The 17,210-nt window shown below is 36.6% G+C and overlaps 2 protein-coding genes across 2 annotated transcripts; one reads left to right on the top strand and one right to left on the bottom strand.

Annotated features, from left to right (window-relative positions):
- Positions 1 to 1,436: 1,436 nt before the first annotated feature.
- csul (protein arginine N-methyltransferase 5) lies at positions 1,437 to 12,397 on the top strand. The gene is made up of 9 exons (XM_034985090.2): positions 1,437 to 1,914; positions 3,401 to 3,676; positions 4,587 to 4,766; positions 6,152 to 6,317; positions 7,157 to 7,336; positions 9,449 to 9,602; positions 10,535 to 10,773; positions 11,218 to 11,475; positions 12,166 to 12,397. Exons 1-9 carry the CDS (start codon positions 1,511 to 1,513, stop codon positions 12,319 to 12,321), a joined length of 2,013 nt encoding a protein of 670 aa, XP_034840981.1. The 5' UTR covers positions 1,437 to 1,510; the 3' UTR covers positions 12,322 to 12,397.
- Positions 12,386 to 15,619, bottom strand: Coq4 (Coenzyme Q4). Its single transcript, XM_034985567.2, has 3 exons — positions 14,317 to 15,619; positions 13,530 to 13,692; positions 12,386 to 12,568 (listed from the first exon to the last, which is right to left on the bottom strand). The coding sequence occupies exons 1-3, from the start codon at positions 14,845 to 14,847 to the stop codon at positions 12,486 to 12,488; spliced, it is 777 nt and encodes a 258-aa protein (XP_034841458.1). The 5' UTR covers positions 14,848 to 15,619; the 3' UTR covers positions 12,386 to 12,485.
- Between the last annotated feature and the right edge of the window lie 1,591 nt (positions 15,620 to 17,210).

The following is a 17,210-nucleotide window of genomic DNA, read 5'->3' on the forward strand; positions in this document are numbered from 1 at the left end:
CATTTTGGAAATCTACAAAAGTATGCAAATATTATTAAAACGATAAATTTGATTTTATCGATAAAGTATGTACACACATCACTACAAATGAGGCCGAAAAGAATGCATTAAATAAATATTAAATTACGCTATGAAACGTGATTTTGTTACTTTGTCACGAGATGATTACACTTATAATATGCAAATCTTTAATTTTCAGCGATTTTCGGAGTAAAAATCGCGGTTGGTAGCGATGAAATAATTATTAAAGACTTACCTATGAAATACAATTCTGGAGCTTTTACGCCTCCTTCCGTAGATCTGGAGGTAAAAAACACACCGTCACACATTTTGTTTTCACTTTTAAGCTTACTTTTGTGCCAGACTTATGTGCTTTTTAAATATTTTTAATAAATATTGCATCAAACCCAGGGGCCGGAAAGTTGCTTATTATCACCTGTTGTAGTTTTTATTAGCGCCGTCTATTAGTTGGTCACATGAACTAAATTATTGCTTGATTTACTTTACTCTATGGTCAGAGATTGCAAATGGCTGCCATTTGTGTTTTGAATCGGCATGGTGTTTTGTTTTTTCTGTTTTGGCGAAAGGTAAATTCCGTTACTAGTACGTCGAGTCGAGTGGTTTCTTCTTCGTCTTCTCGTGAAATTAACATTTAGTGATCTGTGAGACATAATAAAAATAAAAAGTAAATCACAATCAGTGTTGTTATTCCAATGAACCTATAATAATTAAGGTGCCAATAAAAAGGTGGTCCTGTTACACTGCGTGCATTAAATAGATAAACCAAAATCACATGGATCTTTGACTTTTCAGTGTTTTGTTGTTTTCAATTCACTAATAAATTAAGTATTATTGTTAAATTAATACTTGTTTTGAAACTCAATAAAACACTGTAAAGTCAAAGGTCTATTGTGGTTTTGGTTTACCTATATGCACGTAGTAGGTACCACCTATTTATATATAGGTATAGTAGGTATATATGTATGTAGATACCTATAGGTATGTATACAGTTACAGTTGTAGTTGACCAACTAATAGATGGTGCTAGGTTTGCATTAGGAATTTGGGTGACATTAAAATCTTATGAGAAGGCTCTCTATTTCCAGTGTATTACTTTACTCTATGATCAAACCCCAATGTTTTGTCTGCTTAAGGGGGCACCTGTCAACTATACTGGTCCAACTATACTGGTAAAACGTAGTGATTATATACTCTTTGTACTGGTCACTATTTTCACCGATAGAGCGACGTTGCCAGACTTATATGAGCTATCGCTTTTACATGAATGGAGGTTCCCTGAAAAAGACGGAGATAACGATACCTCTTTGACACATAGATGTACAAGAGCGGCAACACGTTATGGTTACCTCTATGTATACTATCTCTATGTTTGGATTAGTTTTTAGGCCTTAAAGGACTGTTATCCAGGGCCGTAAGATAAATTAAAAAAAATATAGTTTTTAGCGGCGGTGGTTCGTGGAGTGAATTGAGAATTCAAGTTTCATAAAATATGTCTCATCAAGAGATTTCTTGCGGCTTAGAATATATAATAGCTCCTGACTTACAAGCATGTCTATCGGAAGCGTTGCAAGCCGACTATGCATTTATCGTTTTACCGATTATTCACCCACGTTTTCGCCGGTCGCATTTGCCGTCCGGTGGACTGGTGGGAGGCTTCACCAGATCGGATATGATACTGTCACCACAAGACTGGAATAGCAGGACTGTTGGCAGGCTATCGCATTATTTAGACCCTGACTCGGAATCTCCAGTTGTCCGGCAACGTCACGAGGATTGTCTAAATGAAGAACTTGCGTACTGTCGAGGACTGGGACTTCCCGCCGTGATGTTGAATTTGCATTCAAGAAACATAAATAACTTAGCTAGGAACTTGCATACGTACCTGGAGTCAAGGTGTGTAAAGTTTTGATATTGGGTTTTTAAATTATGATAAAAAACTGACTTTACATAACTCTAATGTTCGAATAGTACACTATCTAGGTAGGTACTCAACTATGCATAGCACTAGTTAGTTATTTGATGAACTTCATCCCATCTTCACCAGTTTGAATTGAGACTGGTAGTTCTGTGGTGGTGGTCAAAAGAGAGTAATTATTCTGGTTCTGCTTTAATAGAGATATAGCTACAAATGTTTTAGATGGATAATTTGCTCTTCATGAAGTAAGTCAATATTCATCTAAATATACATAAAAGGAAAAGGGGACTGTTTTTTGAGAGTTTTGATGCAATAAAGTTTATTTTAATAGATATTTTACACTGATCAGCACAGATAGATTGTCTTAAAATCTTTTAAAGTTATCTGAGAAATATGTAATAATTTGTACTTATTAAACAATATTTATTTTCAAACCAACCTGAGACAATGAGTTGCCCAGTTTACAGAGAAACGCCCATAAATGTAAAAAAGAAGTAGTTACACTACATTGTATCTAAAGTGAAGACTTAAAGCTAGGATACTTCACCCTACATTATTGTAGAGTGCTTCTTCTTCTTTTCGAGTCGACGGTCACCTCAAACATGGGCAGCCCAAAAAGCCGCAACCGCGATTGCTCGGTCGGTAGCGTTGTACAGCTCCTCGTTCGTGCAGGCTGTCGGGCACGCAGGGCACCCAGTCATGTGCGCAATGGTCTGTTTCGGATGACCGCAGATGCATTGCGTATCATGTACCGAGATAAAGCCCCACCTCGCCAAATCCACCCTAGACCTCCCCACCCCCGCTCTGAGGCGGTTGAGCGACCTCCAGACAGGCCAGCTGAGATTGTATCCTTCGGCTAGTCTCTCCCTCACGCTGGTGTTCGGGTTCGGGGTACCTAGCCGTGACCTCCACATAGCAAGACGTGTAGTTTCAGCGGACTGCTTGAGAGGCTGCACTGACTGTAAGAAGCTATTCGTTGAGCGCAACCTAGGACGGGCCGGTTTATGACTGAATAGTGGGTGACGTCTATCCTGTGTCTGCTTTGTTCTTTCTACCGAGCTAGAGACCGCTCGACGCACCTCAGGGGGGGCTATTCCTGCCAGCGGTACAGTTTGTCGGTAGGTGTTGGTTTCAGACAACCTGTTATTAGACGGCAGGACTCGTTCAGAGCTACGTCGATCAGCCTTGCGTGTGCCGACAGTTCCCATGCAGGGGAGGCATATTCGGCAGCGGAATAGCAGAACGCAAGGGCTGTAGTGCGCAAGACGGTTGGTTTAGCACCCCAGGAAGTCGCAGTCAGAGTAGAGTGTAGAGTGCTGTCTTCTACTCATACATTTTTATCCTCTGTCGTACTCATTACTGAGCTTAAATTGATACTCCATGTAATATGAACGAAACATGTCTATGGTATATTGTCTTTGGAGTATGTTAAAAAGTTTTGAAATGGTATTATTTGTTTTACAGCCATCACCCGTCACTCATTTGGGCATGTGTGCCAATGCTTTGCCCAAGAACAATGAAAGCAGATCAGTCGGAAGAAAATGACAATGATGAGGCTTGGAATGAGCCTTGGTATTGGTGGACTTTGTTCCATGAGCGCATGAATTGGGATAAGAGAATAGGTGTGGTAGTGGAAATACCGGCTGATTTACCTCCACCGGATGTTCTAAAACGGTGGCTTGGTGAACCAATTAAGGCTATCATTGTGCCTACTTCTCTTTTCCATAATAATAAGAAAGGGTCAGTAATCAGTATACAATTACTTCTATTTTGGCAAAGAAAGCAAAAACAGCATGAAACATTATACAATTTACTTTCAATTGTTGGTTTTATGGTATGCAGTTAAGCCAAATGGGATTTTATTTTATTTTATTGAATCACCAACAGTACCCTCCTGTACCTTAAAAAAGAAAACAGGAACCCTTATATGATCACTTCGTTGTCTGTCTGTCGGGTCTGTCAAGAAACCTATAAGGTACTTGCCATTGACCTAGAATCATAAAATTTGGCAGGTAGGTAAGTCTTATAGCACATGTCAAAGGGAGAATCCGAAAACCGTGAATTTGTGGTTACATAACAAAAAAAATTAAAATGTGTTCATCCTACTTTCCTACTTAATATTATAAATGTGAAAGTGTGGATGTTTAGATGTTTAGATGTTTGGATGTTTGTTACTCAATCACGCAAAAACTACTGGACGGATTTGGCTGAGATTTGGAATGGACATAGATTATACCCTGGATACACCCACACACACACACACACCACACATAGGCTACTTTTTATCCCGGAAAATCAAAGAGTTCCTGCGGGATTTTGAAAAACGTAAATCCACGCGGACGAAGTCGCGGGCATCAGCTAGTAAACAAATAATTAGTATTTTCAACTTTCAAGATTACTATTCCAATTGGGGTATCATGCGAAAGGGCTTTACTGCTGCATTTTAAAACAGATTTTTATTTATTTTTATCCAAAATAGTTTTTGATTTATTGTGCAAAATGTCGAAAAAATACGACTAGTACTGAACTTTCGGTGCGCGAGTCTGACTCACACTTGCCTAGTTTTTTTATAGATTTATATAAGATATGTGTCACATATTTATAATATTGTTTTAAATATAAACATACATCTTTCATAATCTCTTTCTAGATATCCAGTTTTGTCGAGAGCACACCAACAAGTAGTTGTGAGTATGGTGGAACATGACGCACAAGTGATTGTAAGTGGAGCAAGGCGTTCAAACATTGAGAACTATTTGCAATATATGCATAGATTGTGGAAGAGAAGGCCATATGTTGTTGATGATCCTATGCTTACTTATGCTAGAGGGTGAATATTCCTTGCTAGATAAAAAATTAATAATCTTCAAGTTTTTGACACTAATTTTACTTAGTACTGTTAGTTATTTGGCATATTTTAATGTAGAGGGTGTGATGATCACTGCAACAGTTCATTCTTCTGCAGGATCATCGTTCCCACTTATTACTGTAAATCATAAGTTCAAATGAAGTAAATAAGTTTGTAATAAGTTATTAATGTAAAATAATGTGTGAAAAATAAAGATTATTTATTTATAAGTTAGGTACTATAAAAGTTATTTATTTTGATATACATATTGTAAATTTTAAGCTTTTCATTTTTGCAGCAATTTCTAAGGTACTTGTAAAGTATTGCAATAGAATCTTATTATTTTTATTGCCGGGTTCCGTATAGGGTAGGGATATATATCCGGATAGGGTTCCGTACCTCAAAAGGAAAAACGGAACCCTTATAGGATCACTTTGTTGTGTCTGTCAAGAAACCTACAGGGTACTTCCCATTGACCTAGAATCATGAAATTTGGCAGGTAGGTAGATCTTATAGCTGACATTTGGGGAAAAATCTGAAAACTGTTAATTTGTGGTTAAATCACACAAAAAAAATTAAATTGTGGTCCTGAAAGAACAATTTTTTAATTTAGCCATGCAAAAGGAAGTTATTAACAAAATTCAGACACGCAAAGTAACTCAAAAAAAACTAGTTACCATCTCTGCAAAAAATAAATATGGTGAGCGCACCAGCGCGTACATGATCCCTCGCCTAATAAATAGTTTAGATAATACTTTTAGGTCAGGACTAACCGAATTTAACTTTAAACACAAGTTAAAATCATACTTTCAAAACAAATATTAACAATTCCCATTTTTGAAAAATTAAATATAACAAATTATGTAACGCTCCCTAGTGCTAGTGCTTCTATACATAATGTATATATTATTTATGGAAGCACTATACCCAAAATCGATTAATGGACGGAATGATAAGCAACATACTAAACCTTAGTGGTTTTTTTGTTGTGTTAAAAGTATTTGTAAAATGTTCAATATTTGATAGTTAATAAAAAAAAAAAAAAAAAAAAAACTAATAGTTAATATTTTCAATTTTCTAAGTAAGATAACTATATCAAGTGGGGTATCATATGAAAGGTCTTCAGCAGTGCATTCTAAAACAGATTTTTATTTATTTTTATGTATCATAGTTTTTTAATTATCTTGCAAAATGTCGAAAAAATACGACTGTAGTACGGAACCCTCATTGCGCGAGCCTGACTCGCACTTGGCCGGTTTTTTTTGCTCATTGCGCGCCATAACGAATCTGTCACCCTTCATATAAATGCCAAGAATAAATTAACTATATATATAAAGTTTTAAATTAATAATCACATATTTTCTCAGATGGGAAGATTATCTACAGATACCTCTGCAGCCCTTAGCAGATAATTTAGACACTCACACATACAATGTTTTCGAAAAAGATCCCATCAAGTATGACCAGTACCAAAAAGCGATTGCTCAAGCATTGATTGATCTTCAAAAGAAAAGGAAAGAAAATAGCATAAGTGTTAGTACTTAAAGCAATTAAACAACTTTTGATAACTAAATTCCAAAATAAACCTGCTTATAACATTCTTCTTTTCTCCTCTATGGCTGTTTGTACTGAGGTTTTGTAGTCCACAATAATTCCGTAATTTCGCGTACTTCTTTAGTTAAATCGAAATGAACAAACTTAAAACTAACAGCGAATGTGGATTTTACGAATTTTGGAAGAGCCTCTATTCAATAATAACTAAAAAGTAATTTATTTTTGACATAGGCGTCATCCCTATTAATAATTTGTAATGAAATCATCATCATCATGAACAACCCATCGCCGGCTCACGGGTCTCCTCTCAGACTGAGAAGGGTTTTGGCCATAGTCTACCACGCTGGCCATGTGCGGATTGGTAGACTTCACACACCTTTGAGAACATTATGGAGAACTCTCAGGCATGCAGGTTTCCTCACGATGTTTTCCTTCACCGGTAAAGCAAGTGATATTTAATTAATTAAAACGCACATAACTCGGAAAAGTTAGAGGTGCGTGACCGGAATCGAACCCCCGACCTTCAATTAGAAGGCCGACGTCCTAACGACTAGGCTATCACAGCTTATGAAATCATTTAATGTTTATTTAGTACTAGATGATGCCCGCGACTTCGTCCGCGTGGATTTAGGTTTTTTAAATCCCGTGGGAACTCTTAAATTTTCCGGAATAAAAAGTAGCCTATGTCCTTCCCCGGGATGCAAGCTATCTCTGTACCAAATTTCATCGAAAACGGTTAAACTGTTGGGCCGTGAAAAGCTAGCAGACAGACAGACACACTTTCGCATTTATAATATTAGTATGGATAACGTTTCCAGAACGAAAGCAACACTGAAATAATCAATACTAGTACAAATGAACATTCTGGAGCTGGACAGGATGATGGTGCAATCAAAGACAATGAAAGAGCAATCACTGTAATGGTATTGGGTGCGGGCCGAGGGCCCCTTGTGAGAGCCACACTGAATGCAGCGGATATCACTAACAGCAAAGTAAAAGTAAGTCTTTATGAACTCTCCTTACCTAAACTAAAGTACATTATTATTAATTACTAGCTGACCCGCCCCGGCTTCGCTCGGGTGGAGTATTTCGGACTGGGAGTGTCATCGTGAAGCCGTTGCTTGATACCTAAAATATCAATTCACTATCAAAAATTCTAAAATCCCCACGATTTAGGACTTTAGTACTTTGCAGCATCAGGATTGATGAGTTAGGATCCGATGTTCAATGATGTAGCCTATGCTTTGTACCTTAATTAATTTTGCATCATCCGCAGTTACTGAAACATTATAGTTTAGGAGTGCTGTACCCTACATCATCAGCGTTGAGGAGTTGGGACTTGAAGTCTGAGAATAAAGTCGTTGCTTGGTCCATACAATATGAATTCACTATGAACACTTCCTGAATCTTGATAACTCAGGCGGGCAGTAACCCTGCAGCATCAGGATTAAGGAGTTGAATCCAGAATTTTTATGTGACCACCACGAAAACTTTTATTGTTGATTTAAAAAAAAAATTGCAAATCGGTCCAGAAACCTCGAATCGATGTAGAAAAAAGAACCACCTCCTTTTTGACAGTCGGTTAAAAACCGATGACCTTGAAATATTTACGGAACAATCTTTAAAATATCCCCTTTCTAACAAAAAAAGAATGAATGAAATCGGACTACCCGTTAATGAATTACAACTCTGTATACATTTTAACTTTCATCCCCTCTCCTACGGGAACCATGCTGAATTTCGGGATAAAAAGTATCCTATATTCATCCTCATAGTATGACCTCAAATCGTACCAAGTTTCATTGGAATCCATTCAGTAGTTTCAGCGTGATGCGCGGCCGTGATACAGACAGACAGACAGACAGATAGACAGACAGACAGACAGACAGACAAAAATGAAAAAAATTACAGTTTTGGGTTCAGTATCGATTATAGAGTGCCCTCGAAAAAAAATTTTCAAAATATCTTCAATGTACAGAATTTGACCTGTTACAGTTTTATTATAAATATATTGATTGATTAATATACTAGAGATCATAGAGTGAATTATTAATATACTAGAGATCATAGAGTGAAATATAATATAGATTCCCATTATAATGTAGGTATATGGTACGCCCAAAGACCGAAAACGCTCATTGAGCGAAAAATAGCTCACAACGCGTCGGAGAAATCCCAGAAAGGCCACGACGTGAAATTCGTGTTATGGCTTTTATGAATATGCTCATAACGCGTTGTGAAAATGAAGAAAAGCCACAACGCGTTCTGTACCCATAGTACAAGATTTTACGTCTCACCAAACCAAACCAAATTCGAATTTGGTTTCGTTTCTTGAGACGTAAAATCTTGTACTACGGGTACTGAGCACTTTCGAAAACGCTCATAACGCGTTGTGGCAATGAAAAAAGCCACGACGCCTTTTGAGCACTACATCGAAGTACGAAATCTGAGCACCCCGACTCCACACAGTCTTGTCAGTTCTACCCATAGTGGTTTTTGTAAGGCCAGAAGCCAGAAGCTTGCGAAAGAGGTCCTGAATGAGCAAACCTACGAGACTGAGTGGAACAAAGGGAGGTGGTGACGAGCGAAGAGAGCCGGCGACCTCCGTAGCGAAACGATGGTCGAGTGGGTAAGGTGAATGAAGGGGCGACGGAAGTGGTCTTCTGGCGTAGCCCATTTAAAAACTTGATCTGTAATCGTCAGCATCATCCCCTTACCTACTCTCTCCCCTTTTTTGTCACATCAAGTTTGTAATGTCTTTTTACGATTATTGCGAGCTAAAGATTTATGTTTACTTTCCAAAGTAAACACGAATGAAGGAGTGCGATAATTTTCCTCAAAATTAAAAAAAAAATTACTGCTTAATTTACTTCAATCTAGCTGTTACTTGGGAACTAAACATAATACTTCAGCCTCATTTGGAAGTTCACTAAAGAGGTTCTCCCTAGATCCAGAGGCTCGAGGCAAGCACCTCATGTGTCTAATGATGATTAATCTGCTACTAGCCGTTTGATGTGGCAACTTTTTAAACAATACATAATATTTCCGGCTAGACTTATTCCTGGCCATAAATATCTGTGTAAGCTTCTAGTGGAATATTTTCTTTTCAGGTAATAGCAGTGGAGAAAAATCCATGTGCAGTGGTGGTTCTTACTGCACAAGCTAAGGAAGTGTGGCGCGACCGAGACGTCAGTGTTATTCCGGGGGATATGAGGCAAATCAACCTCTCGCCTAAAGCTGACATTATAATTTCGGAACTGTTAGGTACTGCAGAGATAATTTTATATTTTAATAACATTTAATCTCTATATATAAAAATGAATCCCTGAATGTGTTGCTGATCGCAAATCTCGAGCACAGCTGAACCGATTTCCACTAATTCTTTTTTTATAATATTTCTTGAAGTACGAGGATGGTTCTTACGGAGAGAAAAATTTAAAAAATCCTGAAAAATCGACTGTTAGGCGGTACGAAGTTCGCCGGGGCAGCTAGTTATTATTAAAATATTTTAAGTTGGTACTACATTTATTTACTAGCTTTTGCTCCTCTTCACACGTCACGTTTTTGTATAGAAAGGTTCTTGTTTACTGATTTAAATAAAAGTTAAAGCCGTTTTCTGACAAGACTAGGGCCGGCCTTACACAGGCAGCTTGTGCAGTTAGCCAGTGATCTTCTTCTTCAGTGATTAAAAAATACTCGAGCAGTCATTGATCAACAGCTTGAAGCTGCCATTAATGAGATAGTGCAGCTGAACGCCCGGAGCAGTCGCCACGTATGTATGCAAATAAGATACTAGTTCACTATGCAGTCAATCCTGACTGCGTCAAGCTACCCATGTTAGGCCAGTCTAGTACGCGGCCGAAAATGATGAACATCGGCCTTTAGAATGACATTTCATCTTTGTAGAGCGTTGTCTCATACCCATATGATGCTTTGTCGGTCTCAACGACCGAGACAGTGATGAGAGATCGATGTTCATCACTTTTGGCCGCGTACTATATACTGTACACAATATGATGTTGAACTGCCAAACTTGTGTTGACTTTTTTTAATAAATAGCTTCCCGGATTTCCGCCTGATGGTAAATACAGCCTAAAATAGAGTGAACTTTCAAGAAAATGATATCTCAGCGTCGTATTCCTTCTATGCTATGAACGCTCCTAATGCTATTATAATAAATATCATAATAATTTCAGGATCATGGGGAGACAATGAACTCTCACCTGAATGTTTAGATGGAGCAGCAGGGCTCTTGAAAAGTGGTGGGATTTCCATACCAAGAGAATACAGTTCATACGTCGCCCCTATCTCCTCGGCGCGACTGTGGGCGGCTGCGCGGGCGGCAACGTTGCTCAACTCGCAGAGAATGGAGAAGAACCTCGAAACTCTTTGGGTGGTTTATATGCAGAATAAGCATGACATTGGCGAGATCAAAGTAAGAAAACTTTTTTACCAGACTATGGCAAAGCCAGAAGCGATATGATTTTAGCAGTCTATGTATGTTTGTAACTAATATCTGTTTATTACTAAATAGAAGCTGTGATAGCCTAGTGGTTAGGACGTCCACCTTCTAATCGGAGGTCGGGAGATCGATCCCGGGCACGCAGCTCTAACTTTTGGAACTATGTGCGTTTTATTTAATTAAAATATCACTTGCTTTAACGGTGAAGGAAAACATCGTGAGGAAACTTTTATCCCGGAAAATTTGAGTTACCTTGCATCCCGGGGACAGGCTACTATGGATAGGATTTTGTCTTGGAAAATCAAAAGTTCCCATGGGATTTTTAAAAAACCTAAATCCACGCGGGCGAATTTGTGGGCATCAGCTAGTAAGTCAATATAATTATTGTTTAATTATATATAAACTTTGCAATTTTAGCAACTGTTTACCTTTGAACACCCTGCAAAAGGTATGAAAAATCATGAAGGTCAAGACTTATCAGATTACAGAGGTCTGCCACTGACTGATAATCGAAGATCTAAAACTCTCAGCTGGGAGGTTCAACAGGACAATGTCATGCATGGTTTCGGTGGCTACTTTGACTGTTTATTGTATGGAAAGGAAATGATAAGCATAGTACCATCCACACATAGCCCAGGAATGATATCATGGTTTCCTGTTTTTATACCAATTAAGGTAAATTAATTTTACCATTTTAATTTTTCCTCTCTTTTCTATTGTTTAAGCTGGAAACCCATTGGCTACTATTGCCGGAGCATCTATACCCTATCCATGGAAAGAAGCCCTCTTCTCTTTTATGTATACCTGCTGACCATTTAGAGGCACAAACCAATCACAAACAAAACTATGTTTTCCAATTGAATTTTGAATATTTTTTATGATTGGTTGGTGTCTCAAAATGGTTAAGCCTACTGATATTTTTGTCTCTATAATTTGTATGGGATTATGTAACAGATAGAGTGCTATACTAACTTCTTTCCGCGGATAGGGTATAGTTCTAGTCTATCTAGCTATCTATCATAACATTCAAAGAAGAAGCTGCCGAAGAAGCATCAAGCAGTCTAGTACCTAACTAGTTGAAAATTTGGCTAAAAATTATTCTTAAATTACTTTGAAAACAAAACTCATGCTAGATCTCTATATATAAAAATGAATCGCTAAATGTGTTGGTGATCGCAAATCTCGAGAACAGCTGAACCGAATTCGCTAATTCTTTTTTTATAATATTCCTTGAAGTACGAGGAAGGTTCTTACGGAGAGAAAATTAAAAAAAAATTTAAGTATTAAAAAAATCGACTGTTAGGCAGGACGAAGTTCGCCGGGTCAGCTAGTTAACAATACCTAAACTTAAAATTATTGTTACAGGCCCCCTTAAGAGTCCAAAAAGGTGATACAATAACAGCAACATTTTGGCGTTGTATGAATCCTCGGAAAGTATGGTACGAGTGGATAGTTGAAGTCGGCAACAAAGCAACTCCACTGCACAATCGGAATGGGCGCAGTTCGGAAATGTTATTATGATTTATTTCTCAAAAATGAAAAATGCCTTATGGTATATGAAAAAATGATAATATAAAAAGTCATATTTAATTAAGAATTTTTATTTTATTGCACTTAAGAATCACCTTTCTTTGTAACTATAATAATTATTTTATTCATAAAATAAATAATTGAGTTTATTTATATTAAACTTTGATAAGTGGTACAATATGCATCTCATTGTGGAAATCATCAATATTTTGATCCCATCTTTTCTCAAAATATATTGCTGAAATAAAAGAACATTATTTTTCAAAAATATTTATTATAATTTAAACTATCGTGAGTGATTTCCATTACACATTACGTATGACAAACTGGCATTACATACATACTTAGCGCGAACGTGTCGAACTGAGTCCCTGTGAAAAAGGACCCTGGATGGGTTCCAAACTAGTCTGGCTAACATCGACTAAATATGTGAGTAAAGCCAGTTTGTCAATATTTATTGTTATCAGTTTTGTTAAAAATCTAAATATAGGTACAATAAAAAGAAAAGTCCCGACTTACTGACTCATCAAAAGTTAGCCCAAACCCTTGGACCTAGAAAGCTGAAATTCAGCACAGAAGTTACCTTTATAATTTAGACAAGTCTGGATTATTCAACTATGGGAGTGAGCCATGGGTTAGTAAGGATTATGTCCTATCTAAGTGGAAGCTGAGTTCTGTATTGACAACTCACCAAGCAAATGCTTGCTTGTTGCTTAAAAATGTAAATATTCCAGTAACATAGAATTAAATACCACAAGAAATGTAGATCATTGGACTATGCAACTGATGTTTTATGGTTTGGATAAAATTATTACCTAATACTACTAAATTATTATTACTACCTAATATTACTAAATTATTAACAAAGAAGAAACTAATTGATATTATAACAAACTTAATTAATTAGTGCGATCAATTAATAAAAATAATTTCGATTCAAAATGAATGCCCTATATAATTACCTGATAAAATCTATTATAAAATAATGTAACACGTAGCTTGCATGTAATTATATATTTAGCATGTATGTATTGTTAATGTACCTAACTTTGCAATGCCCTAACGGAGCTTCATGAAAGCAAATGAATAAATAAATCATAAATCATATTATGATCTTAGACGAATAGAATCAAAGCATCAAAAATAAAAATAGAAACAGTAGGGATGGACATACCTAGTTAGTTAGAAAAACTACTCACCTTGTAAAAGCTTAGCATTATTCCCAGTTTGAATGGCCCAGGGAAGATAATACTTTAAATAAAGTTGTCTATGTTTAGGCTTTAACCTTGCTGCTCCCCATATACCTCCACCAATGCACATAGGAAGTTTTGTTTGAATTCCTTCCACCCATTTTATGGTAACCTAAAAAATATGTGAGTGTTAAGAGTTTATAGTTCTCCAACATGTGGAGCCAATTTTTATAGATTATGATAAAAAACCATACTAATATAAATGCGAAGGTATATCTGTCTTATCTACTATTCTACTAGCTTTTAACTACCCATGCCATTAACAAACTTTGATGAAACAGACAGAGATAGCATGCATCCTGGGGATGGACATGGCTTCTTTTTCTCCCAGAAAATCAAAGACCTACGGTATTCTGAAAAACCTAATTAAATCCATATGTATCAAGTCTCAGGCATCATCTATTTGGTGCAAATGTAGCTAGCATCCTGGAGATGACATAGGATACTTATCCCAAAGGTCCTACAAAAATTTTAAAAACCTTAATCCACACAGACTATCTATATATATAAAAGGAAAAGGTGACTGACTGACTGATCTATCAACGCACAGCTCAAACTACTGGACGGATCGGGCTGAAATTTGGCATGCAGATAGCTATTATGACGTAGGCATCCGCTAAGAAAGGATTTTTGAAAATTCAACTCCTAAGGGGGTGAAATAGGGTTTTGAAATTTTGTAGTCCACGCGGACAAAGTCGCGAGCATAAGCTAGTCAATAAATAAAATTTAAACTGACTTCACCCAACATTGTTGTTTTCATGAATAATGTAGCATGAACTAAGTCATGAACCTCTCTGTATCTTTGCATTACATATGCTAAATCAGTATCGGCTATAAACTGGACTGGCAACCGGGAATCTGCTGTTATATTATTATCTCTCATAAAGTTCGCATACACACGACCAACAGTCTTTTCAGGCATATTGGAAAGTTTCTTAAAACAAACTGTTTCCGAATTTATGCGCGGCATTTCCTGTAATATACTAGCCCCTTCAGGGCTTTCAAGCATTTTTTCTCTCAAAGATTTAAGGGCCATTTCCCCTGTCACCTCTCCTAAGCAAGCGATCATGTCACCTCTATGTGGATCTATAAGAGCAACTGCTGCTGAACCAACGGTTAGTACGGTTTTTTGGAAAAAATTAGTTGGTATATAATTTTTCTTCATTTCTTCATGAAAACATATTTTTTTCCCAGTGCTGCTAAATCTAATAAAAGTATGGGGCCGCATTTTTCTACGAACTAAAAAGGCATACAATACACATGTCATATCACTAAGTTCTTACTGTTCCTGATGTTAAATAAATATTTAATAATTATAAAAACCATATGATGAATAAATAATAATAGTCAAATATTTGAATAACATCCACCGACAATATAACCATTCATGCATCATATAAAATATTTTGACACTAGCACCACTGAACTAGCACCACCTAGCACAATAGCCATAGAGTAAAGTAAACACTAGCCACAGATATGTCCAGATTTGCAACTAGCGTGGCCCCCTCAGTCCCTCTCGCTCAAGCAGATTTTCTTACTTGTGAAATGTCATTCCTTCTACACTTCACGTTGTTTGCCAAATACTCACGTACAAATACATTTTGGCAAACAAAAAAAAGTGGCCACGGTGCAGTCCTTGTTCTGAGACACTAGCTAATGTTCTGAGGCTAATAAGTGATCTGCTTGGTGATCTGTGATATATTCCGTAAAATTGAGATTTTATGCCAGCCTTTGTTCCACACTCAGAACAAGGACTGTTAGAAGTAGCCCTATTGTGACACTTACTGTTAGAGCGAGATAGCTAAATACATTTAAGCTCTTGTTAGAACGTGACAAAATGATTATGTTTTGTCCTTATCACCGTGGCTACTTTTTTTGTTTGTCATGTATACCTTAGATGAATGATGATGTATACTATCTCTATGGAGTATACAAACAACGTGAAGTGTAGAAGGAACTTAGAAGGAATGACATTTCTCAAGTAAGAAAATCTGCTTGAGCGAGAGGGAATGAGGGGGCCACGTTAGTTGCAAACATAGATTATCTACTATATTACTAGAGATAGATGTGCGACTTAAGATTTATTTTTCAAAGTTACGCGTGTGCTCACATCTAGAGGGCACTAATAGCGCGCTAGGCGTGCGAGAGCGCGAAAATTTAAATGCTATTTATATAAGTACTTTACTAGCACATTTTATATTTTTGAACATGTTTTAAAAAAATATCAATAATTCCATTAACGTTTGTTTAAAACATGTTTAAAAATATATAATACAAGACTGACTCTTTAAGATACTAAATCATAAAACACTATACCTAGAAATAAAAAGGTTTTAAGGTTTTGTAAAGTATTTTATTTTCATAAATTCGTAACTAGGTACATAAAATACATACCCAAATTCAAGACCCACGAGATTGGTATCGCTCAAATCCAAAATTTTTGGTTATTTACTTTTCGTAACTTTCATATTACTACCACAACTGGTGTATTTCAACGATCTTCAAACTGGTGATTGCAAATTTGACAATTCGTAACTAGGTATATATTTCATCATCAGTCTTGCTTTCTAAATGTTGTCCGACTATCTCTTTTCATTGTTTAAATGGTTTCATAGAGAGGAGTAGCCAGGTTTTGGAAAGCCATGCAAACATCTGAAAAAATAGTAACATAAAATATGCATTAGTCTATACTTACTTATTGTACTTAATTAGTTGATAGTTGATACCTATAATATAAAAATAACTTAGTCAATAAAGTTCAAAATAAATGTTGTAAGTACACTTAATTACAAAACAAAAAATTTACAGAATTAGTAGTTAATAATCCACAGCAATATTATAAATGCATAAGTGTGTCAACCTGTCTGTATGCTAGCTTTTTACAGTAAATTTGTGTAACCGTATATGATGAAAGTTAGTACAGAGATAGCTTGCATCCAGGTAAGGACATGGGCTTCTTTTGTCTTGGAAAAATCAAACAGTTCCCATGGGATTCTCAAAAACCCTAAATCCACATAGACAAAGTGGTGGTCAGGCTATCTCTGTACCAAACAGATGATCTGTTTGGTACAGAGATAGCTTGCATCAGACGGTTGTAACTTGTAGGCCACTTTTATCCCGGAAAATTGGACTTCTCACGGGATTTCTAAAATAGTTTTTTCGAGCGGACGAAATCGCAGGAATTATATACCTAGTATCATGATAAAATACCTAATGTCCTAATGGTGCCTTAATGGTGCACAGAGTTTGACTCATTGAAGTAATTTTGAGTTAGATTACGAGTGAGCTGATTTTATACTTACCGAATTAGTCACATCCAGACACACATCGAGATCTCCGTGGCATTTTTCTGCACAAATATATTCACAGAAAAATCATTTCACAAAGCAAAAACAAGTCCGTAATCCGTAGCCGTGGTCAGTCGTTCAGGCATGAATCGAGTCCGTAAATCAATCCTTAGAATATAGTTATCGAGGTGGTGAAAGGAAATACAGACTACAGAGTCCTGTTATTAAAGCAGGGTCAGATAAATTTAACAGAAATATAAATATTTACTACAGCACACGAAAACATGAAAAGTTGGTTATAATCACAGAGGTTATAATTTATTAATGTCATTAAAATTAC

The sequence above is a fragment of the Maniola hyperantus genome, chromosome 4 (assembly GCF_902806685.2).
Source record: "Maniola hyperantus chromosome 4, iAphHyp1.2, whole genome shotgun sequence".
Classification (NCBI taxonomy): domain Eukaryota; kingdom Metazoa; phylum Arthropoda; class Insecta; order Lepidoptera; family Nymphalidae; genus Maniola; species Maniola hyperantus.